Source organism: Vigna unguiculata, chromosome 5, assembly GCF_004118075.2.
Source record: "Vigna unguiculata cultivar IT97K-499-35 chromosome 5, ASM411807v1, whole genome shotgun sequence".
NCBI classification, from domain to species: Eukaryota; Viridiplantae; Streptophyta; class Magnoliopsida; order Fabales; family Fabaceae; genus Vigna; species Vigna unguiculata.
This window is the reverse complement of record NC_040283.1, coordinates 37932098-37959896: the sequence shown is the minus strand read 5'-3', so window position 1 is coordinate 37959896 and position 27799 is coordinate 37932098. Positions and strand designations below refer to the sequence as shown.

Genomic DNA, 27799 nt, shown 5'->3' with positions numbered 1-27799 from the left:
AAAATTTAAAGTCAAAAGCACCCTTTATTTTTGACAAAAAAGTCGTAATACCCAGCCAGGAGAAGACGTGGTCTGGGTTCTTATTCATTGAAAGATTAAAACTAATCTTGCACGTCTGGTTAGATTTTAATGTATAATTAGATAATGTAGTTAAAGGAAGCAATATATTATTATGACGTCATAATTGATTTTAACCCCTGTAGAAATATTTGACGTTGTTTTGAATTCGTAAACGGGAATATGAGAATGACGTAACGGGTATGATACATTAATGTATGGTAAGAAGTTAAAATGAAAAATAATTGATTAAATTAAAGAAGTTAGAGAAAAGAGTAATAAAGATTATTTAGTGAAGAAAGAGGAAACAGCGTTAGCCAGTGAGGAGTCCCTCACCGAATGAAATTGTTATTTGTTAGTAGTTGGAAGTCCAAAGGGAGAAAAGAGCGCACGAAACACAGACAGACACAACGCAAAGGAAAAACGGCGAAGGAGAGAGAGAGAGGGTAGAAGCATTGATTATATGATGAAACGCTGAAAAAAGAAAAAAAAGGAAAAAAGAAAATTGATGGTGCCTGCGTTGTGTGCTACCACACCATAGCATAGCGATAGCAGTAGGAACAGCGATATAGCGTAGGCTCTGGAACCACCGAAACTAATTTCTGCTTTCTGCTTTCTGCTTTCTCTCTCGCATTATTCGTAATATTATTATGTGCTTGTGGAGTGTTGCATCTCATTCGGGTCGGATCTAATCGGTGGGAGTGATCGGATCGATTGGGCATTTTCATTGCCAATGGGAATGCCCAATCCCAATCCCAATCTTCTGAACCCTCATCGTCGCCACGAACCATGAGCAAAGCCCTGGGAGAAGAAGAAGACGAAGAAGAACAAGAACGAGACCAGGACCAAGACCAAGACTGTTTCTACGACTCAAACGACCGTTTACTCTCTCTCTCCTCCTCCTGTTCATGCTCCAACTCCAACTCCGACAACGACGAAACCGAGAACGAACCCCAGCCCCATCGAAACGACACACTCCCCAATTTCCCCCTAACCAACAACTACGACATATGGATCTCCCAACCCACCTCTGTCTCCGAGCGACGCACGCGCCTCCTACTATCACTCGGCCTCTCCTCCCTCACGCGCCAAAACCCTCACCCTCCCCCACGCGATCGCGTTTCCCCAATCCGATCCAAATCCGACGTCACCACCACAAATACAACCACCACCACCGCCGCCGCCGCCACCTCATCCTCCGCCGGCGCCGCCAATCCTAGGCCTCCGAACCCCAAGCCTCCTTCCGAAGAGCTCTGCACGATACGCGATCTCGACAACGGGAAGGAGTTCGTGGTGAACGATTGGGAGAATCTGCGGGAGGTTGCCACGGGGAGGCACTTGACGATGGAGGAGTTCGAGATGACGGTGGGGCACTCCCCCATCGTTCAGGAGCTAATGCGGAGGCAGAATGTTGAAGAGGCTAGCGTCGATTCCAATGCGACTGGCTCCAAGGTGAAGAAGAAAGGTGGGGGGTGGTTGAAGAGTATCAAGAGTGTCGCGAGCTCCGTCGCCGGGTACAGGGATCGACGGAGCAGCGATGAGAGGGACACCTCGTCGGAGAAGGGCGGCCGGCGGTCCAGCTCCGCCACCGATGACAGCCAGGACGCCGCGTTTCACGGTCCGGAGAGGGTGAGAGTGAAGCAGTACGGGAAGAGTTGCAAGGAGGTGACGGCGCTTTACAAGAGCCAGGAGATTCAGGCGCATAGTGGGTCTATTTGGAGCATTAAGTTTAGTTTGGATGGGAAGTATTTGGCGAGTGCTGGTGAGGATTGCGTGATTCATGTGTGGCAGGTGGTGGAGGGGGAGAGGAAGGGGGAGCTGCTGCTGCTCGATAGGGAGAAGGGGGAGGATGGGGGGAGTGTGAATATGTTTTTGGTGGTGAATGGGTCGCCGGAACCGACGGCTGCGGCAATGCTGTCTCCGCTCAGGGATGTGGAGAGGAAGAGGAAGGGAAGGTCCAGCGTGAGTAGGAAGTCCTTGAGCCTCGACCAGTTTGTCGTGCCGCAGACCGTGTTTGCACTCACTGACAAACCAGTTTGCTCCTTTCAGGGACATCTTCATGATGTTCTTGATCTCTCATGGTCTAAGTCTCAGGTTAGCTTCCAATTTTCATATGGGTCTTGATGTTCTTTGGTTCTAGAAAAGTGTTCAATTTCAATGTGTCAGTATAACTGTACCGAGTATTTTGCACTCCTGTGTTAGATATGCTTTTGTACATTATTCATTTTTTCTGTTAACTGAACAATTCGCATTTACTGAACTGTTGGAGTGAGTTTTCTGCTCTGTATCTATATCAGAAAGGTTTGACGTTCTTAGATAATTGATGGGAGTGGGACAGTTTTTAAGTGGTTGAAAAGGCATCAAGGGATAATAAATATGGATTTCAAATTGTGTTATCTGTTGTGTTTTATAAGCAGTTTAGGCAACGATGATTATCTTTTTGAGTGAGGTTCTACCTTATTTTGTTTCGTGTTTTCTGGTTATTACATTGAAAGGTATTTATGTGCAGTTCATGAGCTACTACGCTATTTTTAGTTTGGGTTGAGTCGTTGTAATATGTATTGTTGGATCAAGTGGATAAAGTTCTGGCCCAATGAGAAGGTTTCTGGATTCTTCTTTTTCCCTACACCCCGTCAGGTTGATTTTGGTTTACAAAATTTTGATTTTAATGGGTATAAATCGGTCTATTTTTCCTATAGAATTACATTTCTATTTTTGGCATTTTTTAGAAAGGAGTTTAAAAATGGTTAATTTAGGAAGGTAACTTATAAACTACGGGGATGGCATTTGTGTTAATATAATTAATGGTTACTTTGACAATAAATCCTCTGGGTATGTTCAATTTTTCCAGCAATTACTATAGTGAACAATAGATATGGAGATAATTTGGATTGTCTATAAAGAAACGAGTGTTGGGAAGTCCTATATAGCTTGCCTCAATTCTTAGGATGTAGCTTATATATTTGTTTTCACTTGATGTCAATTTGTTTTAAGATGAATTCTGCAAACGAGAGCTAAAACTTACTGCTCAAGAGTGCTGAAGAGACACAGTATATCTGCCAGTCAGTGACGTGCTTAGATTCCCGTTTGTATCATGGGAGTGTTTTTCAGATGGTTTATTACTACCATTGTGATAAATTATTGAGATTTGTCTTTTGTTTTAATCTTATCTAGAGGTCATTTTTCATTGTTTCCTATGTAAGTTTAAGGTAGTGTTTGGTAAACCTAAAAAGAAAAAAGAAAAAAAAGAAGAAAGACATTGACTAACTAGGTACTGAGGTCCTAATTGAAATTGTTATTAGTAGACCAGTCAAATTTAAAAGTCAGTTTCCAAGTCAAACTCAAAAACTGGCCTAAAGCATTTCTAAACTAAGTTGCTGTAATCCTGTCTCTTTTTCCCTTATAAGAAATATGTATTTATCTCCCCTTTCCTTATAGACTTGGCTACATGTACCAAATAATATTTGTTGTTGCACGTTCAAACCCGATAATAGAGAAATGGGCAATATGTGATACTGGTTGTAATTTATATTGTTTGATGAAACCATCTTTAACTTTGAAACATTTGATCAAAACTTTTTACTTGATTCTTTTCATACCGAAACACATCTTAAACCTCAGCATCCTTGTTTGAGTTATACCCTATAGATAGAGTCACAATAATGTGGGACTAGGGTGAGCACCTTTTGCAGTGGTTGAAATTTTATGGATGAATTGTAATGGTTGATATTTATTGCAGGCCAAAATGTTGTCTTTGAAAAACTTCCATTGGAGATATCTTTTATTTATTTAGAGATCTTTATTATTACTGTGTCAGTTGAGAAATCTTTAAAATCTCAATAGTTGTGAACAACCAGTACAATATATTCTACGAATGAGTTAAAATGCATGTATATTTAGATCATCCTTTTAATATATTTTCCCCCAATTTTTCTCAGCACTTGCTCTCATCTTCAATGGACAAAACTGTGCGGCTGTGGCATCTGTCTAGCAAGTCTTGTTTGAAAATATTTTCACACAGTGACTTTGGTGAGTAAATGCAGTTATTACATATTGCAATACTCTCTCCCTTAATTTTAGTGGAAATCATATGCATTAATTAATATCAATGGCAGATCACTCGTATATTTTTCTGTGTTTTTACTTTTTATGATTGTTTATTTTGCCTGTTCCCAACTACCGACTGTATCCGATTCTAAGTTCATCCTATCCCTATCCGATATTCTTCAAGACATCCCCCTTATTTGAGGATTTGATAATCACATTGTGGTATACAGGCAGTTTTATTAAAATGTCGTCTCTACTGCAAATAGAACTAATTGTACAAGAGCTCTTTGATGTCCATTAGGGTGGATTAGATTTTACAATGAATCCCCTTACCTCCCTACTGACTCCATTTTCGTTCTTTGCTAATTAAGATTTTTGCTTCGATCTTTCTTTCTCTCTGCCACAGTAACTTGCATCCAGTTTAATCCTGTTGATGATAGATACTTCATTAGTGGATCTTTGGATGCTAAGGTTCGCATATGGAGCATTCCGGATCGAAAAGTTGTTGATTGGACAGATCTACATGAGATGGTCACTGCTGCTTGTTATACACCTGATGGCCAGGTTGGTCTAAGATTAATATGAATCTTTTTGAACACTCAGAAGTACCATTTTATGTTCAACTGAGTTAAATTGTCTGGTTCAGGGTGCACTGGTTGGTTCATACAAGGGTAGCTGCCACTTATATAATACATCTGGTACTGTCAGATGCTTTTTTTTTAGCTGTGTCTATTTATTTATATTTTGGTGATTGTGGGGCCACTGATTATCGTTTTGTTTTTTCGTTCAGAAAATAAGTTGCATCAGAAAAGTCAGATCAATCTGCAAAACAAGAAAAAGAAATCACATCATAAGAAAATTACTGGATTCCAGGTAATGTAATGAATAATGATTTACTGTTGTGCTTTATGAGATAAGCTACTTTTTTGTATCTATCCAAAACATTGAACGGGGAAAAAGCAAAGTAAAATAAAATAGGAGGGCGTACAAATTTAGTGGATTTGCTTTGACTCTGTACTTGTCTTTCTATCTAAATTTTTAAACAGTTTGCCCCTGGAAGTTCATCAGAGGTACTTATCACATCTGCTGACTCAAGAATACGGGTGGTTGATGGTGTTGATCTGGTCCATAAGTTTAAAGGTATGTAGTCATATAAAGTGAAAATCTATTTAAAGATAGTATAACGTGTGAGAAAACCATTTGGTACACTGCTTTTATCTGCATCAAAATTTGTTTTGTTAATTGTGTCAAAGAAAAACATGATTATTTTTCATGTTTTGTCTGGAGTGGGAGGATATTTGTCTCTTTCTTATCAGACGTATATGGTATATTTATTTGGACAGATGAAAAGGTTGTGCGGTCTTGCTAGCTTATCAACTTAGTCTAAAATGGCAACAAGTCTTCAGTATTCTTATTTCCTTGCTGCTGATCAAACTGATGCAAGTTTTATGCAGGCTTTCGGAATGCAACTAGCCCAATTTCAGCATCCCTCACAGCAAATGGTAAATATGTTGTCGCAGCAAGTGAGGACTCTCATGTATACATCTGGAAAAATGAGGCTGATTGCAGGCCGAACAGAAGCAAAGGTGTCACTGTCACACGATCATATGAACATTTTCACTGTAAAGATGTGTCAGTGGCCATTCCCTGGCCTGGTATGGGTGATGATGCATGGGACATACAGGATACATTTTCTGGAGAACAACCCGAGCTTGATAACAATGTTGATGAAGTTGCATCAGCCAATCATCCTCCTACCCCTGTAGAGGAAAACTTTGTGAGTGAGGGTTCAAGATCTGCATCTGGTTACAACAATAGTCCACGCCATGCAACCATTGCAAGTGCCACAAATAGTTACTTTTTTGATAGAATTTCTGCAACCTGGCCAGAGGAAAAACTTGTTCTGGCTGCAAGAAACCAAAGCCCTCGTGTGAGTATGGATTTCTCTAATGGGGCAAGTCAAAAAATGTCAGCCTGGGGAATGGTGATTGTAACTGCCGGCCTTCGAGGGGAAATTAGAACTTTCCAAAATTTTGGATTGCCACTTCGGATATAAGAGGTGGTGAAAGAACGAAGATGCTTATGATCATATGGCGGTTGATTTCACCTTCTCCATTTGTTGGTGAAAAACCTGTACAGAAAAAGTGGGTGAGATTTGTAATATTAGCGGGGTTCATTTATTTTCTTTTCTTGTTCTTGTGCGTTGAATGAAAGATAGGTTGTCATTCCATTCAGGCACTGAGGGGGATAAAGGGGAAATTGTCAAACAAAAAAAAAAGAAAAAAAAAAAAGTTACAGCAGGAAATTTAGAAACCGATGGATGTAATCGGCAATTGTAGAGTAACGCAAGCACGGGAAAAGCTTATTGAAATTAGAAATGATGATTCTTTTACAGATTTATTTGTCTTGAGCTTTGTTATGGAATTCTATATTTTGTCCAAAGCGAATCAATTTCAATAAAGCAGCATGGCTGCAATTTAGTGTTATGTGTGGCTTTATTCAGTCCAGAATTTTATTTACACAAGATAACCTTGACAAAAATTTTACAAGATTTATTTTGGTAGCATGACGTGCAATATTAATCTACAGCTCTAAGTAGCAATATGAACCATTTGGTCCTGAAATAAAAAATGAGAATCACGGGAGAGATTTAAAAACAATACAACCTGACTAAACTTAGGTAAAATTTCACATCATTTTTAATCTAAAATTTTAGAACAATAAGTTTATGGATTTATATATTTATTAATATTTTCTTGTTTATTTAATGTGTGAAAATCAGATTTGAATTTCTAGCATAACTAATGTCATTTTATTTAATTAAAAAAAAATGTTACGCACTTGGTGCATGAGGAGCTCCAAAATCTTACATTCCAATTTACCTACTCATAAAAGGATACCAAGTCTTCTGCTAAAATTGGGCCTTTTTCTTGTTTTCTTAAGTAGGAATTATAGCTTGCAAATTCTTCTTGCATCTCATGTTCTCCACATGCACCCGTACTTTTTAAAATACCCATATTATCCTTCTGGAAATAAATTTCGACAATGAGTGTTTGAAATTGTTGCCGTGGTGGTTCGTGCGTCATCTTGTGATGATTGCCGGTGATTGTGTTTATGTATTGCATTTGATAAGTTTTCACCGTATCATCTAGAGAATTCTCTAATTACAATTTTTGAAACTTCAAACTTTTTTATTTTAGAATAAATAATTTAAAATATAAATATTATCAAAAATATAATATATTAATGAATGTGTAATACACATTTGTTTTTTTTTTTACGTTGAGATTAATATAGAATGTAACCACGTTTCTACCTTATAAATTATCAAATGGAAACATACTTTTAATTTGGTATGTTGGTAGGCTCAATAGTTCATTGTGCCAATTGGGTTATGAACCAAAAACAGTGATTAACATTCCCTTAACAACATTAACATTTGCAAAGACAAGTATTTGGACCATGGAGTTTCTTCAAACATTCTAGTTTCTTCATTTGTGACAGAAAAAAATTACCAACACCCATACCCCATGAAGAAAGCTTCCAAAAAAAAGGACTCAATTCATTCAGATTTTATCTTCTAGGACCTACCACCACTCCTTCAATCACTTTCAGCACTGATATTTACACTCCATAGGCCATAACTACTAGTGGCTCCTATTGCCAACGGATCAAAATATCCCTTCTTAAGAAATCCCAAACTCCACACTCCATTGGTTGCTTTGAAATGACGTGGCACATGCACATGCTGCAAATTATCTTATCCACTCATATCATCACAAACATCATTTCATGTATATATATTCATTTTCAGTGCACAAACATGAACCACACATTCCATTACCAGTGGTAACACCACTTATACTAACTTCACTACGTTCTAAAACCCAAAATCCAGTTTCTAATCCTTTTCTTTTTCTTGCAATGGCTCTCCAAGCTGCTTCTCTTGTTCCTGCTTCTTTCTCTGTCCCCAAAGAGGTTAGCTTTAATTTCCCACCAGGATGCTGTTGTTTCTTCTTGTTCATTGTGTTTGGTGCTTTTTCCTTACAGATAATTGGATCATGTCATTTGTGTTTGCAGGGAAAGAGTGGTGTGTCTCTCAAGGATTCTACACTGTTTGGTCTCTCATTGTCAGAACCTGTCAAGGCTGACTTCAGCTCCTCTGCATTGAGGTGCAAGGTAGTTCAATTAATGCTTTACCAATCTTCTTCTCAATTCTCCATTCAACTGTTTCTTACTAAACTCTGAGTAGTGGACATTAAGAAAGATTTAATTTTTGAGCAAATTATACTAACACTTGGGTTGCCCACCACACCCAATGAAATCTTACTAATTCCTTGTTTGTGGGAGTACAATGTGTTTTCTGTGGGTAATTGAGTGTCAATGTCAATGAAATCCATTTTGAAGAATATAAGAATTAGTCTATGGATAAAAAAGGAGATATGGTAGAGAAATTTAAGAAAATCTCAGAGCATGACAGTATAATTTGCTCTTTTATTTTTTCTTTTATTGGAAATCCATGTTTTAAGGTTTCTCATGTGAAATGACCAAAACAATATCTTTATCTCCGTCACATATGATAAGTGTTACACTCTTCTATACTATTGTTTAAATAAACAAGAATTTAAAGTTAATTTTATACATTTGTTACACCTTGTTATCTATTTATTAGCTTTTACTGGTTCGTGTAAAAAGATTAGAACGACACTTGTTATTGGACAGAGGGGGAAGTATATTCCAGTCAGAAACTGAATAGTTTTTGGAACACACGAATTAGAATGCTTTAGCCTCTGATATGTCCTTATACTTGTTTGAAATGGGATTTTATCCGAATACTATAAGAGATTTTGCTAACAAACAAAATACTAGTTACTGTGTAATCCACCTACCCTCCTAAACAAAAATGTTTTGTGGACATTTATCTAACTTTTTTTGTTTCCCCCTCTCTCTATCAGAGAGAATCCCTGCGAAAAATTGGTGCTGTGAGGGCAGAGACAGTGGCTACAGCCTCTCCAGCAGTGACCAAGTCTGCACCAGAAGGCAAGAAAACATTGAGGAAAGGTAGTGTTGTGATAACTGGGGCCTCCTCTGGATTAGGCCTGGCCACTGCTAAGGCTTTGGCTGAGACAGGAAAATGGCATATAATAATGGCCTGCAGGGATTACCTGAAAGCTGCAAGAGCTGCAAAATCTGCTGGCATAGCTAAGGAAAATTACACTATCATGCACTTGGACCTTGCCTCTCTTGACAGTGTGCGCCAATTTGTTGATAACTTCAGAAGATCAGAAATGCCACTAGATGTGTTGGTTTGCAATGCTGCTGTTTACTTGCCAACTGCTAAGGAACCTACATACACTGCTGAAGGCTTTGAACTTAGTGTTGGAACAAACCATCTAGGACATTTCCTCCTTGCACGCCTGTTGCTTGAGGACTTGCAAAAATCTGATTACCCTTCAAAGCGCATGATCATTGTTGGTTCAATCACTGGTCAGTTTATTGAGAATTCTAGTTCTTATCACACTTTATTTGGTTGCATTTTTGTGCTGATCATTGTGTGGATTCAACAGGGAACACCAATACATTGGCTGGTAATGTACCTCCCAAGGCAAACCTTGGTGACTTGAGGGGACTTCAGGGTGGTTTGAGTGGGCTGAACAGTTCAGCCATGATTGATGGTGGAGACTTTGATGGTGCCAAGGCATACAAGGACAGCAAAGTCTGTAATATGCTCACAATGCAGGAATTCCACAGACGATACCATGAGGAAACTGGAATCACTTTCTCATCGCTCTACCCTGGTTGCATTGCCACAACCGGTTTGTTCAGAGAGCACATTCCCTTGTTCAGAACTCTATTCCCTCCATTCCAGAAGTACATAACCAAAGGCTATGTCTCAGAAGAGGAAGCAGGAAAGAGACTTGCTCAGGTAGCAATGACCCTCTAAGGTCATAATGATAACAAGAGCTTGAAGTTTTCAAGTGTCTTTATATCTCATGTGTTGTTGTTGTTGTATTTTACACAGGTTGTGAGTGATCCAAGTCTTACAAAATCTGGTGTTTACTGGAGCTGGAACAAAACATCTGCTTCATTTGAGAACCAGTTGTCACAGGAGGCCAGTGATGCTGAGAAGGCTCGTAGGGTGTGGGATATCAGTGAGAAGCTCGTTGGTTTGGCCTAAGGGAAGAGCCTCCAAAATCCATGTTCTAAAGACCTTGCACTTGCATGGAGGAAAATGATATCTCAATAGAGTGGATAAGATATATCCTACCATTTCGAATGCCTTAATGTTGTTTTGTTAGCTAGGTACTTCTTTGCTTTGATGTAGGGTGTTGATTGTGAATCAAGACTCAATAAAATCATTGACCCATGAGGGTGTGGCCATCTTGCTCAAAACCTCTGAAATAACTGTGCATAGTAACTAAAAATTGTAAAATGTGGTGTAATCTTTCAAGTTTTTCGTTAATTGTCATTTATAAGTGAGCTTCAGAAAATATGGCATAATTAAGATCTTGATCCATATAAAGAGCACCAGCGCATGCAACATGCAAGGAGAAACCAGAGAGGCTATACTCAGAGCTTCTTCATCTGAAGTAGCAAGCAAGTTAACTAGTTGAATAGAAATATTAATAACATTATGAATGAAAAAATAAATCTAGATATTTTTTCATGTGTAGTTATATGTAAAAAGCCATTCTTGTTCTTTTTTTTTTATCTTCACGTCACGCTCATTAGTCACAATTTCTGTAAAAAAGATAATTATTTGTTAAATTCTCTCAAGAATTAATAAAAATAAAATCGTTAACCAAGATGTATATGCTAACCAAACATTTATTTTTTTTGAAAGCTGGAACATGCATGATGCATAACAGTTTACTCTCCCATACATATCATATAACATAACAGAGCCACAACTATAAAGTTGCAATTTCTTCTCATATTTCCAAAGTTTTTCATGATAGATATGTGTAATTTAATATACATCATCACAGTGACTCAAAGTTCATAGCCTGGGAATTTGGCCATTTGTGGATCAACCATGTCTAGACAAGTATATGCCATTCCTCCAAGACCTTCAAATAAGGAATAGGGGCGATCTCCTCCATGCATCTTTCCTTCTGAGATCAGTTTTTGTGCCCTATCAAGTAGGAAACAAGCAAATGCTTTGGCCCTGTACAAATACTCCTCATTTCCTGTCAAGCTGAAAAGAGAAAGGAAGACATAGGTGTTCCCACTGATGCCATGACAGATCCCAACTCGCTTAAGCAGACCCCTCTTCCATACTACTTCCCCTGCATCTACAGCTGCTTGCAAAAATTCCTTGTCCCCAAAAACCTAATTTGATGGCAAAGATTATAGCATGAGATGTGAACATGTATTTAGCAGCTAGGCTCAATAATGATTGCAAACTTCTGCAATTTAGAACATAAGAAAACCAGAAGTGAAACTTAGTTTTTTGTTTGTACAGGAGTTTGACAAGTGAAAGGAATATGATTTCTGCTCTGAGCTACCCTTAAGAGTAGGAACACATTCTTCTTAGCACAATTTTTTGCATCTCTTAAAACTTAATGAAATCTACAAAATTATGAAAGGGATTCATTAAATAAAACGTAAGACCCACAAAATTTTATGATTTCCAATAAATTTTAAACAATGAAAGAGTTTGTCAAAGAGTATGTTCCTAACATTTCTCTAACTTTAAATACCAACTGAGATGCATATACCATTTTCAGCTTCAGTGCCACCATATTCACTAGTATTAGTCATTCTTTTCAAAGGCAACGGTTTTAGTCCATTGTAACCAGATTCATGCAAAGTATATAATTCATGAGTTCCCTTCATGCCTCTATGGAAACACTTTTTCAAGGGAACAAATCACGTCATATGCTTAAATGATGTAAAATATACAACCAGTATCTTCCTTTCAGACGTGACAAATCATATCTCACAGGAATGAACACACTAAAATGATGCAAAATTTATAACCAGTAGTTTCCTTTCAGAGATGAAAAATCATATCTCACATGAATGAACACACTACATCCGATAAGACTCTGCAGACAGTACGCATTTGAATTTGGCAACTAAGGAAAACATTACCTCAGCTGCCTTTACAAGGGTAAGAGTGACTCCAGGAGCACCATGACACCAATGCACAAGACGGTCATTTTTACTTCCTTCGCTGGAGGGATAATTGCCACTTGGGAAACGATTGTTAATCATGTAATGTAGGGTACCCTTGACTTCTTCCACCTCATCTGGCTTGAGTTCCATGTCCATCAAAACATGCATAATTCCTGCAAGTCCATGTGCAGCACCCCAGTATTTCTTTCCATGCCATTCATACATCAGAGGACATCTTCCCTTGTGACCTAATTGTCTGCCAGTCGTGATAACTTCATCCACTACTGATCTCTACTGAAGTTAAAAACCCATCTTGTCAAAATAAATTGCAGAGTAAAAAAATGCATGAGACTCATCATGAAGCACAACGCCTTATTACCATGTGGGTAGTAGGTATTGTGTTGTTACCAATATGCTTGTTTAAGAATGAACAAGCCCATAGGTAACCTGTTCTCCCATACAATAGCTCATAGGGCGAATCACGAGGTATTACAATCTGTTCTAAGCAAAGGCACATATATGAAAAGAGTTAAACAACTTGATTCCGTGTATAAATAGGAATTATCACAGGGATCAGAAATACAGACAACAAAATACCTCTTTGAATTGTCTCAGGTAATAGTCAAGTAGCCTTTCATCACCAGTAAGCTTAGCTACAACAGCACCAAGAGCACAAACACCGGCACGCCCACAAAGAAATGTCACACGGCTGCAACTCATACATTAGAATTTAGAAAGTTAAACCAAGATCATCTCATTTCCCATATTGGATTGCAACCAGCATTATTAACAGCAGATGGCAGCTTATAACACAAACCAAACATCCAACAAAAAAATATGGCAGATGATATTGTGGATTATGGTAGAAACATTCTAGTTATAATATGGACAAAGCACGACAGGCAACAGTATAATGTGTTTCAAACAACGCTATTGTATTCCAATCTAACCATCAAAAGCAAGCAATCCTTAAAACCTAAAACATAAACGCTATAATTAAACAATTTAGAGTTTAAGCCAACCCTTATTAGTGGCTATGTCATAACTCATAATACCCTTAGACGAATAAAAGAGAGAATACCTAGAATCTGCTGAAGCAGAATGACAAGCCTCAACAATCTCAGAGCACAAGTTAAGATCATTCCCATCCTTGGTTACTTGGTAGGCCTTGAAAAGCAGGTATGCTGTTCCAAGAGCCCCCGTGTAAAGGGTATAGTCCTTCACACGCTTCCCACGTGATCCCCATGTCTCCCTCACCACCTGAACTACAAGTACAAAACACTTACAGACCGACCCAAGAAAGGAACATCGCTAAAGCTGCTAACTTGAGCCTACCCAAAATCAAAGAAAGCTAATCGAAAGAAACCCACAAATTCAAAACGAAGTTTTTGAGTACCGATTGTTTCAAGTGAAATGCAGACTCTTGGAACTTTGCAGATAGGGCTTGGTAAGGGAGAGAGAGAAGGGCCGTGAGAGAGTCCGTCAATGGAATTTGGTCTGCTGTCTCTGCCATAAAGGGTGGCATCTCGTTTGGAAAGAACCGATCGGCCATCTCCGGCTAACGGCGGTAGAACTCGCCGGAAAACGGTATAAACTGTATTTTCAATTAAATCTTTCTTGTAAAACAAAAGTGATTTACATTAAAATGTGTAACAAAATAGAAAGAAAAAGAGAGGAATATTTTGGAGTATACCATGCTAAATAAAGTAAAAGCAGTTCAGTAAAAGTAATAAAAGTTATGTTTTTATACTTATACCTTCTCCAAATTGTTTTAAATTTGTATAAAATTTAAAATTTATTTGTTTCAAATTGTTTTAAATTTATAGGTTCTTATTTGCGTGTGAAAATTATAATTAATCTTTTTTTTTAAATTTTGACCAAATTTAGTCTTCTAACCTTCTTAAATACACGAATTTAATCATAAAATGTGCGTAAACATTAAATAAACTTAACAAAAATTGGTTCAAAAGACTAAATTCACACAGTTTTAAAGTTGAGGGACAAAATTGGGTCAAAGATTTGAAAATGGACTAATTATAACTTTTACCGAAAATTAAATGACCAAAAACATTTTTAACTCTAAATGTATTTATAAGTTTAAATTTTAAACTTATTTGTTTTAAATTGTTATAAAATTGTTTAAAATTATTTTAAGATTTTACATTTGAATTTATATAATATTATTTTTAAACCAACTCTAGAAATTATTGAATTTTATACATTTTAAAAATAAATAATTATTTTGTCATCTATATCATTTTCATTTAACTTTTTTCCTTGAACTATCCTTTGATGGTTAATTTAACTTTTGGGTTGTGTAGATAGGAACATAGTAAGTGGTGGAACTCTTAAGGGGAGAATTGTGATAGGAGTTTTGCTTAATGTAAGGGAAGCTAATTTAATTTTTTAGTCTAATGTTTTGTTTTTTAAAATATATTTATTGGTGGTATGATTGTTGTGTTTGAATGTTGTTGCAGATATAAGAATTCCTTAAGAAAAGTATAAGTTTAATGCATAACATATGTAGTGGTGATATTTTCCTTGGTCTAAAGAAAGTTAAGAATTTGTGAGGAAGAGATTTTTTTTTTTTTTGTCTGTACTATGAAGTTTCCAAGAGGGGGTGAAAATACTTTACTCTAAATGAAGATTTTCTGCAACTACTTTACTCAAGATAACTCTAATGGTAGTCATATTGACAATAAGAGAGAAAATTTGTGTGAAGGCAATTCCCTGTTTCTGTTGAAACCCTTTTACTACGAGTTTAGCCTTATATCTTCTGTTTCCATCTACTTCTTCTTTTAACCTATAGACCCACATGTTTTGCAAAACCTTCTTTCCTTCTAGTAGCTTGGTTAAATACCATGTTTTATTCTTCTAAAGAGACTTTATCTCAACAAAATGCTCTGGCTCACCGACGTCAGTCAACAACAAGTAATGTAATGAATGAGAAATCTTTGTGGTGCTACAATTATTCTACTAGATCTTCTAATCAAGACTTTAGGAGTTCTTGACTCTACTACTTGTTCAAGTTCTAACTCATGCTCTACTTTTATATTCTGCTTTTTGTTTACTACATCACTTTCTGGAATTTCTTCTAATGATATTTGATCTAGCTATTTATTTTCATTTATGAATTCTACAATCTTGTCTTTATAGAACATGTTTTCATTAAAAGTATCATTTCTACTTCTGATAATTTTCTTGTATTGATCATTCCAAAATTTGTCGTCATATATGTTAGATCCATAACTAATGAAATAACATTGTTTTGCCTTAGGGTCCAATTTATCTTTACTGTTAGAGTCTAAAAAAATGTATGAAGCACAACAAAAAACGTTTAAGTGTGAAAGATTTACCTCATTTCTAGACTATATTTCTTTCGGTAATTGATAGTCTAAAGGAATTTATGGTCCTCTACTTATGAGATAGGTTGTCATGTATATTGCAAAAATACCTTGGATAATCCTCATTGGATTCTAATACATCTTACTCTTTCATTTAAGGTTATGTTCATTCTTCTACCACATTGTTTTGTTCTAATGTTCTTAGAACTGTCTTGATCACTCTGATCCTATTCTCTAAGCAAAACTTCTTGAATTCACTACTCATATTCTCTACCATTATTAGATTTCAAACATTTAATCTCTAAACATGATTAAGTCTCAACCTCATTTTTCCACCTTCTAAACACAAAAAACATAAGATTTATTTTTAAGAAAATAGACCCATACCTTTCTTGTAGAGTCATCAATGAAGATTACATAATAGTGTGAACCTCTAAGGGATTTCACTGAAGCTACCCTCCAAACATCTGCATGCACTAGTTTAGTCTTTCAACTTTAGACATTTTACTTGTTTTGAAGAAGTTAACCTTTTTCTGCTTTCCAAAGATACAATGTTTACAAGGTCCAATGTCAACATGCTTCAAATTAAGTATTTTACCTTTTGAGATCATTAGCTTTATTCCTTTCTCACTCATATACACAAGCCTATAATGTCACAAAGAGGAATTGTTGCCAACTTATGCAATTGATATCATATCCTTATCTATAATCATGTAAAGACATCATTCTTTCTTTACACGAACAACAACAATATTATCTTTCATTACCTTCCAATATCTATCTCCAAAAGTGGTGTAATGCCTTTGATCATTAACCTGCTCTATAAATATTAAGTTTCTCTTTAAGGCAGGAATATACTTGACATTATTTAAAGTCCACATGCTTCCATTAGAGGTTTTGATGTTAATCTTACCTCTTCCTATAATATCAAGAGATTTTCCATCTGCAAGGTAGATCTTCCTAAACTTTCCTTAAACATAATTAGATGATAGTTGTGACGCCCCGGCTACTATATTAAATAATTATTATTTGATAAAAAAGATATGGAATTAATTATTTTTTTGTACAATAAGATTTTCTTTGAGAGGATACCAACAATAATAAAGCTTCATATTCATATATATATATATATATATATATATATATATATATATATATATATATATATATATATATATATATATATATATATATATATATATTACATCTCTGTAAGTATTCATGAAATATTACAAAAATATATATTTGTATAATATTAAAATTCCTACATCAGAATAGAAGATTATATATATTTTTAATATCTCCTAAAGATATTCATAGAAATTATTCATAAGTCAATTTTCAGAAGATCTACCAATAATATCTCGAACAACTCTCACTGAGCATGTTCCTCTTCTGCTGATGCAGCAGGTACATATGAAAGAAAATATGAAAGTAGTGAGTTCTTTATAAGCCTTAAATATCAATCTTAATAAACTCAACAAACAATATAGATACTAGGGGCCTAGAATTGGACCTACAACCACTAAACTTGATCTTGTTTTACCAGACATATGGATCCATATTCCACTTCTAATGATCCATTATAAACATCAAAAGTTACTTTGGGAAGTGATTAGGTAGTTGAGTATTTCTCATAAAATATTGGTACAATCAGAATTATTTCTTTCTCGTGAATATTAGCCATTTATCAGCCCACAAAAGAGATATATACTCACTACCTAACATTGGCGATGCTGAGCAGGTATCAGATAGTCCAAAGTTTGGCCTATGAATATTCTAGTCTAGTGCGCTATTATGAGCTATCCAGATATTCACCTACTTGGTAAAACTTCCTTAGACCCCACCATGGTCCTTGCCTTTCATCCCGTGGTGTACCAAACTGTGACTTCCCAAATACAACACTCTAACATTGGTTTAATCTCAACTTATTGAAACCAGACTTAACTCTTACTTAACTGACATACTCTTGGATATTTTCAAAGGTCATAAAATGTGATGACTATCAAATCATGTCATTATATAAACTATACACAAAGAATATAAAATAACAATAAAATGTACATGTAATTTTCTTCTGTCTAAGCTCATTAAATAAAATAATGATAAAATAAGAATCAAAGCAAGAACTTTAAATAAATAAAAAGATAAGGATTAAAATGTTATACATAAACATAATAACAAAAATATAAATTAAACAAGACCAGTGTGTAACTGGAGATATATTAAATTAAATAAATAAACATGACCAGTGCATAATTGGAGACCAAATAAAATAAATAAACATGACCAATGCATAATTGGAGATAAATTAAATAAAATAAATAATCAGGACCAGTGCATAACTTGAGATAAATTAAATAAATAAATAAACAGAACTAGTGCATAACTAGAAATAAATTAAGTAAAATAAATAAATAGGACCAATACATAATTGGAGATAAATTAAATAAAATAAATAAACAGGACCAGTGAATAACTGAAGATAAATTAAATAAAATAAATAAACAAGACTCGTGCATAACTGGAAATAAATTAGACAAAATAAATAAACATGAGCAGTGCATAACTAGAGATAAATTAAGTAAAATAAATAAATAGGACTAATGCATAATTGGAGATAAATTAAATAAAATAAATAAACAGGACTAGTGAATAACTAAAGATAAATTAAATAAAATAAATAAACAAGACCAGTGCATAACTGGATATAAATAAAATAAATAAACATGAGCAATGCATAACTGGAGATAAATTAAATAAAATAAATAAACAAGAGCAGTGTATAACTGGATATAAATAAAATAAATAAACAGGAGCACTACATAACTGGAGATAAATAAAATAAATAAACAGGACCCGTACATAATTGGATATTAAATAAATTAAATAAATATGACTAATACATGACTGGAGATAAATAAAATAAAATAAATAAATATAAGAGGATAGTAAATGAAAATAAGTTAAATGGAAGTAAATAAAATAATATATGATTCAAAATAAATAAGAGATTAATATAACACCCATGAGTTTATCAAGATCAATATAAAAAAAACTTAACCTCACTCCCCCTAACTAGGGATGTTAACGGGGCGGGTAGGGTACGGGTAGTAGCTCCCCCGTACTTACTGAATAAATATTCGTCCCGTACCGTACCCGTACCCATATCCATCGGGTATCCGTTATGCGGGTACCCGTCTATTGTTTTCATATCCGCGGGTATCACGGGTACCCACGGGTATTTACAAAATTATTTAAAAAATAAATATTTAATAATAAATTCAAATAAAATAAAATAAAATACATTATTGTCATAAATTTTAAATAAAATTCAAACAAACTTAAGTCCATACAGGTCCAAATAATTATAAAAATAAATATTAGATGACGTTCAACACAATGGAAATTCTTTCATTAATATTTTGATCAACAAGCACACTTCCTCCGATTGAATCCTGAAAAAAAAATCAAATAATAAACCCCAACTGTCACATGCCAAATATTTTTATTTTGATTTCATTATTTGACAACAAACATACCATAAACGTCACTATCTTTGATATATATACATGTATATATATGTATATATATATATATATGTATATATATATATATACATATATATATATATATATATATATATAAATAAATAAAAGTCATGCATGTGCTTTTTTTTGTCAAAATCCTTATTACTTACATTAATGAGATCATGTTTATCTCTTTTTCTTTCTTCTTTTTCTTTTTTCTTTTTCTTTTTTCTTTTATTTTCTATTTTTTTCTTATCTCTTTTAGAAGATTCTTCATTTTTTTATACACACACCTATTTTATAATATTTTAATTAATATATTTTTATCTAATATATATATATATATATATATATATTGTTAGCTTTGTTTTCTTCTTATTGTTATTTTTAATAAGTAAAAATTATATCGTGATAAAATATATTTTTAATGTTTAAACTATATTTAGATAAAATATGAAACATTAGTAAAAACATAAGATTTTCTAATTATTTTATTTAAAATAAATAATACAGTTTATTAAAAGTAGGGATGTTACAATAGTTCTAAGGAAGGTGTAGTATGAAATGACACACCTGAGTCAATAATCCAGGAGTCAATAGAATTAACTACATATTAGTGCATTTGCAATTTCATTAGTTGTTGCATTTGCTGATTGATCATCATCTTGTTTCTTTTTATTGTTGTGTTTCCTTGAAGCTCAACATTGATTTGTAAAGTGACCATTTTTTGTCAATTCCAACAAGTGATATCATTTTGGACTTTTGTTTGTGATCTCCCTCTAGACTTGATCTACCTTGGCCTTGATTATGACCTTTCTGGCTACTTCTTTCTCTAATTTTAGTAATCAATGTTGAACCAAAATTAAAATTGGAAGATTCTACTAAACTTTTTCTTGCGAACATCTTCACTTGAGATCAAGTCGCAGATGTTATCAAGCTTCAACTTGTTATTACTTGCAGAATTACCAACTTTAGTAATACTTTCACTTGATCATCAAAAGTTATCTACACTAATGTCAATTGTGCAATAATTGTATTAAATTCACTAATATGATTAGTGATAAGCTTATACAGAAGCTTTAACCACTAAAATTACAAAAGACACATAAATTTATATTATAGTCCACTTAAAACTATTAATGATCCACTCAAGCTAAAAATGATCCACTACTTAAAGGTTGATTGTAACTGAAAAATGATCCACTCAAACTAAAGCCCATTAATTGGTTAAGCCAAAACACAATTTGGTCAGTCAATTTTACAAAGCATTGGACCTTTATTTAAATAAAAGAAACTGCAACAAATTGGTATATTAGTCCTTCTCCATTTGGGCCATAATGCGATTCATATCAATTAATAACGAAGTTACCTTCACCCATTTTGAGATTGACTAGCTTGCGAATAAAATACGCTTTATTGGTTGCAAATAACTTCTCATGCATATTTGACAACGCCTACATCAAAGCTACGGTTGTTTTCTCATCCATGATGTTTAACGCAATTTGACTACTCCATGTCGTCTGGCATCTGCCTTGTTAAGGGTAGATACAACTTCTTCTGATATAGGTAGTCCGCTTTTTGCATCTTCTAGAACCCAAAGTCATTGTCATCAAACTTCTTAACCCTCACCTTTGCTTCTTCCAATGTCATTGCTTCTAATACTTCTCTAAAATGAGATTCCCAAGAAAAAACTAAATCTTTTCTGATGTGGAAGATCAAACAAAGTTGTAACCATAAAGCACACTAAGAAATTGGCTCTTGATACCAAATGTTAGGAACAAGACAACAAAAGGAGAGAAAAATAAACGACACAAGAATTGAACGTAGTTCAATACGTCCATGACTATACTAGGAAGTATTTTTATTTCAGTGTGTATTTCAAGCTTTACAAAGGGTTGCTTATATAGCAAAATAGAGAACAATGTCTTATAGTACTAAACAATGTGAGACTAAATCAAACTCCATAATACTAGCATATATATATATATATATATATATATATATATATATATATATATATATATATATATATATATATTGATGTATAATGTGTATTGAGTATTACTTAGGTTATAATTGATTTAATTGAGATATAATATGTATCAAGTATTAATACTTTTCTTTTTAACTATGTAGATGAAGATATTAGAGATAAGAAATTGATAAGGATTCTTGTACCATCTTATGATAATGCTTGTGAGCTAATCGGTGAAGGTTTTTCACCATTATTCATTTTGAAATTACTAGAATGGTGCAAGTTTTAAGAAAATATCACATATGGGCAAGTCGTGTCAAGTAGGCACAACTTCATAACGAAGATGTCGTATCAAGCTAAAGCGACTTCACTACAGATGAACTGAGATTGTGTCAAGTTATGATTACTTTTGTGAAAAAATCATCTAAAAGTAAAGTCTTGTCATGTTGACACGACTTTAGTTTTGGAATGAAATGAATTGAAGTCGTGTCATGTTGTGATGACTTCAGTTCTGAATGAAATGAATTGAAATCTTGTCATGCTATGACGACTTCAAGTGTCATGCTATAACGACTTCAATTCTTCGTAACTAAAGTCGTCACAACATGACACTACTTCAATTCATTTCATTCAAAATTGAAGTTGTCACAATAGACACGACTTCAATTCATTTCATTCCAAAATTGAAATCATCTCAAGTTTGACGACTTCACTTTTAGATAATTTTTTTATGGAAATTGTTATTATTTGGCAAGATTTAAGTTCATATATAATTGAGTCGTTTAAGCTAGACACAACTTCTTTGTTGTGAAGTCTTGTCAACTTGACACGACTTGTTCATATGCAATTTCTTTTTAAAACTTGCACAAGTCTACTAATTTCCAAATGAAATTACACAAGAATGATGAAAAACCAACAATTGAATGAATATACTTTAATTTTGAGTTTACGGTTAGTGTTTGGTGGATATACTTAATACTTATTTTTTTTGGAAGTAGTTGAGTTATGAGTTAAGTATATAAGAAATTACAATAAGTTAATTATACCAGAATGCAACTCTATGGAAAAAAATTAGAAAAAAATGTTAATTTAGTTAATTATTATTTTATATAGTTATAATAAAATTTTAAATCATTATCTTATTCTTCTTAACTATGTTATTTTTTTTATGATGATTGAAAATATTACAAATATAATTTTTTTTATATAAACTTATTATTATATCTTTAAGTCATCCTTAATTTTATGAATGAATATTTTAACATTTAATTTTACATTTAGTTAATATGTAACATAGTTTAGAATATTTTAAACCCAATTTATTTATATTAAATTATAAATATATATATATATATATATATATATATATATATATATATTAAATTTAATACTATAAGTTAGTTCAATAGTTATTATTTTGGTTTCTATATTTGGGCCAAATATTTAATTATTTTTTAATATTTTTTTGAATCGAATTTGTCTTAGTTTTCTTTAAAAATTGAGCATCCTTTCTCTTAAACAATAATAGTTTTTCTCACGATAGTTGTAATAAGACGTGTGCTATAACCTTCAGTTGTAAATGTGGAGATGTAACAATTTTGATAACAACCAGAACTTTCAAGAATACTAGGAAATGGTTTTAAGGTTGTCCTAACTACTATATTATATTTATGAAATTTTAGTTTGTTATATTTTTTTTAATTATTTGGTAATAATAAATATTCTGATATGGTTTTGTTCACACCCATAATTGAAATCGGGTGGGTTGCAATTACTTCAAATGGTGCTTTGAATATGTTAGTGATGAATGGTTGTGTGTGTATATGATGATAGAAATTACTTTAAACATTACATTGATCTATGAATACACTCATAAATGCATAAATAGACAATTGGACTTCAAAGTAACAATGATGAATGTGTGTAAAGTACATGTCAAACATTGCATTGATTTATGAATACACTCATAAATACATAAATACACGATTGGACTTCAAAATAAAAATGATAAATACAACTTAAACATCGATAAATAGAGAATTATACTTCAAGATACATAAATAAATATAGAATAATACTTCAAAATACATATTAGAAAGTCAAATTTTAATTCAGATTACAAGATAACAACAAAATTGTTCTTCAAAAAATATATATGAATTATCATTCCAAAACATGGTAAAGTAAACACAATCATAACTTCCAATCTTGGTCTACATGGTTGAGGTGTTTGTTATGATTAGAGGGTGGTCAGTAGCGGATCTTGATCAAAAATTTTGGGGGAACCAAAATAATATACTTAAAATTTATATATTTAACATTATTGTCACCGATTCAATGAAAATGAATAATACTTTAGCCTACCTATAACTATAAAACAAACTACACTATCTAACGGATTGTCCATCGTATGCGATGAGCAATCATGTTGTCATGTTTTAATCTTCACTACTTTTTTATCAATTTTAAAAAATGAATTTATTCTTTTGTTTTTCATTCATATACCTATTTAAAAAAAAAACAAGTTTAAGACTAAAAAATAATTTATTATAATATAACCTATAATTGAGAGACATAATTACTAAAATATTATGATAAAAAGGTCACAATTAAAAATTGTCAATAAAAAATATATATACAAAAGGTTCATGAGATAAAAAGATAGTGATAAATATTAAACGTATTTCACTACCAAGTAAGATAAAAAAAAATTACTTTTTTTCTTTTTTAAGAATGGAAGGAGAAGATATAAAAATTAAGGGTAGAGATAATAAGTTTTTTCTTAACTTTTTTTTTCTTCGTAACATAACAAAATGAAATTAAATAAAGATGAGAGATAAATACAATATGTGAAAAACTAAAAAGACAATTAGAATAGAAAATAAAAATTATCTTAATAATTTATTTTCTTTATTATATTTGATTTTATATTTTACAATTTATTAACATTAAATGTTATACTCTATAATAAAAATAAAAAATACCTAATTTTATTTTTATTAACTTTTCAATATACTATTATCTAATTTAAAAAATGTATATTTAAAAAAATTTAAAAATAAATAATTTAACAAATTTTAAACAAATATATAATTTTTAAAAAATTAAAAAATTAAAAGAATGAAAAAGTTTGGGGGGCCGTGGCCCCTCCCTGCCTCATGTATGCTTCGCCATTGAGGGTGGTGGTGTAAATGTTTGAAGTTGTGTAAAAATAGGTTTAATTACGCGTATGGTACCCACTTTGATAGAAGTGTGTCAATCTGGTACTTGCTTTTAAAAAAATGTCAATTGCATCTCAATTTTTGAAAAAGTGCTTCAATTAGGTCCCTTTCAGACGGAGTTGACTAACGCCGTTAACGACGTATCACGTGTCAGTCTGTAGTTTTTTAATTTTTTTTAATTTTCTGAAAAAAAAATTTACAATGTCACGTGTCAGGTCCCTGTGTGTGACATATGGCATTGCAATGCCACGTGTTAGTGTCATTGTCATATGTTATTGTGTTGATTTTGATATAGTCCCCACATATGTCTCAATGTGTGACATTTTTATTTATTTTTCAAAAAAAATTTAAAAAAAATTTTAAAAAATTTTAAAAAATTTTAAAAATAAAAAAAACTACAGACTGACACATGACATATACGAGTAATTAAACCATAAAAATATAAAGTTTAGAATCTCATATTTTTAGAAGACGATCACTATTGATAAGTCGACTTTAAAATTATCCAAAAGAAAATCTTCTCCCTTGTCTTATGATTCTTTTATTCTTTTACTATTTTTAATAATATTTTTCATATAATAACAAAATAACAAATATGTTTTTTTTTCATAATAAATTTAGATGTGAAGATATATAGTAATGACTATTTTTTATTAAAAAAATTTAGTTTCGTCAAGAAAATATACATTAACTCTTTTCTAATTATTTCATATAGTTTTATACAATAATAATGTTAATAAGCATATTAAAAAAACATTATAATAAAAATAATAGTAAATAATTCGTAATAAATGATAAAAAATATATAAATATAAATAATAAATCATAATATATATATATATATATATATATGATATAAATAAATATAATAAGTAGTAATAAATAATAATAATAATAATAATAATAATAATAATAATGATAGTAAATAATAATAAAAATAAATAACATAAATTATAAATAAATCCCTATTACTATGTTTGTGCATTGTCTAATCTCACACCCTATTTAAATTCCAAATCTTTGTCCACAATGAAAGTCAATTTCGTTACCCAACTACAGATTAGTTTTTTCCCTTAAGCATGTGTAAGACATACATCATTGTTCTAGATTCTAGAAAAACAAGAAATTCAGAGAAAATATTTGTGGTATTCCATATTCTTGCTAGCATTTTCTTGATGATGACTTGGGAAGCTATGAACTAACATCTTCTTAATTTATTGAAACTTATTTAAAACTGTGTTTCTATTAGGTGTTTTCATATGCATCACACTAGAAGGAAGATTATCTATAAATCATATTACACTAATGACAGTTTTTCAAATGAATGCAGTAACTAGCGTTGAACTAGCTGAAGCACTTTAGATTGAGAAATTGAGCGCAGTAACTATAGTTTGTCCTTGTTCATCCATTTTGTACACCATGTCATCCATGTTACATTACAATTCCTAGGACCTACTTGGCACATCTCAATGCAATAAAACACTTACACAGATGTTCCTGACTTGAACCATGTTAATCTATGTGAGTGACAACACAAGCACCACGGTCAGCACATAACATGTTTGAGAAAACGCTTCAATATGTACCATGCCGGAAGGAAACAGGAAAAAACAACACAACCAAGACGAAGAGGAAATAGATTCAGAAGGGTAAATTGGACCATGGATGACACTTTTATTTAAACATTATTATCCATAAGGATTATTTTATGCTAATGTTGGTCCCATTCCATCCAATTGGATTGACTTCCCACTCGAGGAATGCTGTTGACTCTGGAAAACTTATCAACTTTGAAATTGGCCCCACACATGGCCCCTTCACTATCCACTCTTGGCATTGCCTTCAACTTGTTCATTGGATGCTCAAAGCTCATCAAGCCTCCTTCACTGTGAAACATACACCCTGCATTCCACCACCAACATGTCATGGATCTCAATGCATCACAAAATTGTACTTCCATTTTCCTTCAAGTTTCACAGCAACCTCTCTTTATTTCATTAGCTTAAGTTGTTCCGTAGTTTGATTTTTCACGAATTTTAAGCCTAAGATGAATTTTAGGCTCACTTATATACTATGAAATCAGAATGCAGAGAGTGTGGCTAGAAAGGTACCTGTTGGGAAGGGAGCAAAGGATTTGGCACAACCCTCTTTTATGACTTCTAGATCATCAGAGATCACCACAGATCCATCAGCTGCAAGACCCCAATACAATTTCACTCCCCCATCAGAACCCTGCAAAACCATGACCAACAACTTTGTTAGTAGAAGCACTTCAATTAGTAAGAAAAGTGTGGCAAAAGTAAAAACCAAAATGGCAGATTAGCATACCAGTGCTGCAAAGACACTTCCAACCTTGCTGTCATACACAACAAAGGCAAAGCTGCCATCAAGTTCCTTCACAACTTGATCTGCCGGGTATGGACCCCTGTCACGGAGGGTCTTATAAGCTTCAATCACAAGCATGGCCTCATCAGTGTTCTTTGACAAGCCATATTGCTTGATGAGTAAGGACAAATTGTTCAAACTCCCCAAGAAGATACAGTATATGTCATCAATCCCACAAAACAACCTGCAACTCAGACAACCCAAATTCAGCATTCTTTCTCTACCTACCATGATTCAACACTAATCATACACTTTTCACCTTACTGATTTAAAAAACCACACCTACTACTACTACCTTCACATGACCAAATGCAAAGTACCCTTTATAAGAAAGGTAGGTGTAGGTGCAGATAACAGTAAAAATCAGCATACAAAATCATTGATCTACACAAGGAGAATGCCACAAAACCTTTGATTACGAGAGAAAGGTTGATCAGGACGAACATAAGCCAGCACAGCAGCATGACCAAAGCTCATAGAACAAGTGTTCTGAGGATGGTGAGCAAGAAAATCTTTGAGAGTCTCCTCAGGAACCTTAGGCTTCTTGGATCCTTTGTAAGAAGCAGGACTGTTCAACTCTTCAGGAGGATGAGCAAAAGCTTTGTGGAAAATGGCCAACATTTTGATTCAGCACCAGGAATCTCTACCCTCACTACAAACAACTATTAAAATTGATAAAGGAAAAGCAGGGATTCTGAGCAAGGGAACATTGTGATATTTATAGCTCTATGAACAAATTTGGACAGTGTGCAGTTTTAAAATCTCACCATTGAATGCATATGTTTTAAAATTTTTACATATTAAATAATAATTAATCAAAGGCTAAGATTGCATCATCTCAGAGTGGGAGAGGATCTAGTTTAGTCATATCTGGTGCCTACCCCAAAGTTGGGAATGGTTAAGGTGGCCTTGTTTGAAGTTGTGGGCGTGGGTCCTATATCCTAGTTTGATGGATAAGTATCAAATTTTCAATAGGTAAAGTCTTGATCTTATCCTGGGAACCCTTTTTCTTCTGATTAATATATATCTATCACCTTAATTATAACATTAACAATATAATTACAACATACATTGATATGATTAATGGATAATTAGAAATTTGATTCTTAGTTTTATGTG

The 27799-nt window shown here is 33.2% G+C and overlaps 4 protein-coding genes across 4 annotated transcripts; 2 read left to right on the top strand and 2 right to left on the bottom strand.

Annotated features, from left to right (window-relative positions):
• Positions 1 to 403: 403 nt before the first annotated feature.
• On the top strand, positions 404 to 6504 carry LOC114184865 (WD repeat-containing protein 44). Its single transcript, XM_028072230.1, has 7 exons — positions 404 to 2151; positions 3996 to 4086; positions 4511 to 4668; positions 4751 to 4802; positions 4895 to 4977; positions 5151 to 5244; positions 5559 to 6504. Exons 1-7 carry the CDS (start codon positions 847 to 849, stop codon positions 6158 to 6160), a joined length of 2385 nt encoding a protein of 794 aa, XP_027928031.1. The 5' UTR covers positions 404 to 846; the 3' UTR covers positions 6161 to 6504.
• A 1406-nt stretch (positions 6505 to 7910) lies between these two features.
• LOC114184884 (protochlorophyllide reductase, chloroplastic) lies at positions 7911 to 10506 on the top strand. The gene is made up of 5 exons (XM_028072267.1): positions 7911 to 8082; positions 8185 to 8283; positions 9060 to 9591; positions 9672 to 10030; positions 10127 to 10506. Exons 1-5 carry the CDS (start codon positions 8029 to 8031, stop codon positions 10280 to 10282), a joined length of 1200 nt encoding a protein of 399 aa, XP_027928068.1. The 5' UTR covers positions 7911 to 8028; the 3' UTR covers positions 10283 to 10506.
• Positions 10507 to 11020: 514 nt separating this feature from the next.
• LOC114184885 (lanC-like protein GCR2) lies at positions 11021 to 13883 on the bottom strand. Its single transcript, XM_028072269.1, has 6 exons — positions 13622 to 13883; positions 13307 to 13485; positions 12823 to 12934; positions 12605 to 12721; positions 12202 to 12516; positions 11021 to 11436 (listed from the first exon to the last, which is right to left on the bottom strand). The coding sequence occupies exons 1-6, from the start codon at positions 13775 to 13777 to the stop codon at positions 11098 to 11100; spliced, it is 1218 nt and encodes a 405-aa protein (XP_027928070.1). The 5' UTR covers positions 13778 to 13883; the 3' UTR covers positions 11021 to 11097.
• An 11757-nt stretch (positions 13884 to 25640) lies between these two features.
• On the bottom strand, positions 25641 to 27402 carry LOC114186005 (stem-specific protein TSJT1-like). Its single transcript, XM_028073996.1, has 4 exons — positions 27090 to 27402; positions 26624 to 26864; positions 26407 to 26527; positions 25641 to 26197 (listed from the first exon to the last, which is right to left on the bottom strand). The coding sequence occupies exons 1-4, from the start codon at positions 27299 to 27301 to the stop codon at positions 26007 to 26009; spliced, it is 765 nt and encodes a 254-aa protein (XP_027929797.1). The 5' UTR covers positions 27302 to 27402; the 3' UTR covers positions 25641 to 26006.
• Between the last annotated feature and the right edge of the window lie 397 nt (positions 27403 to 27799).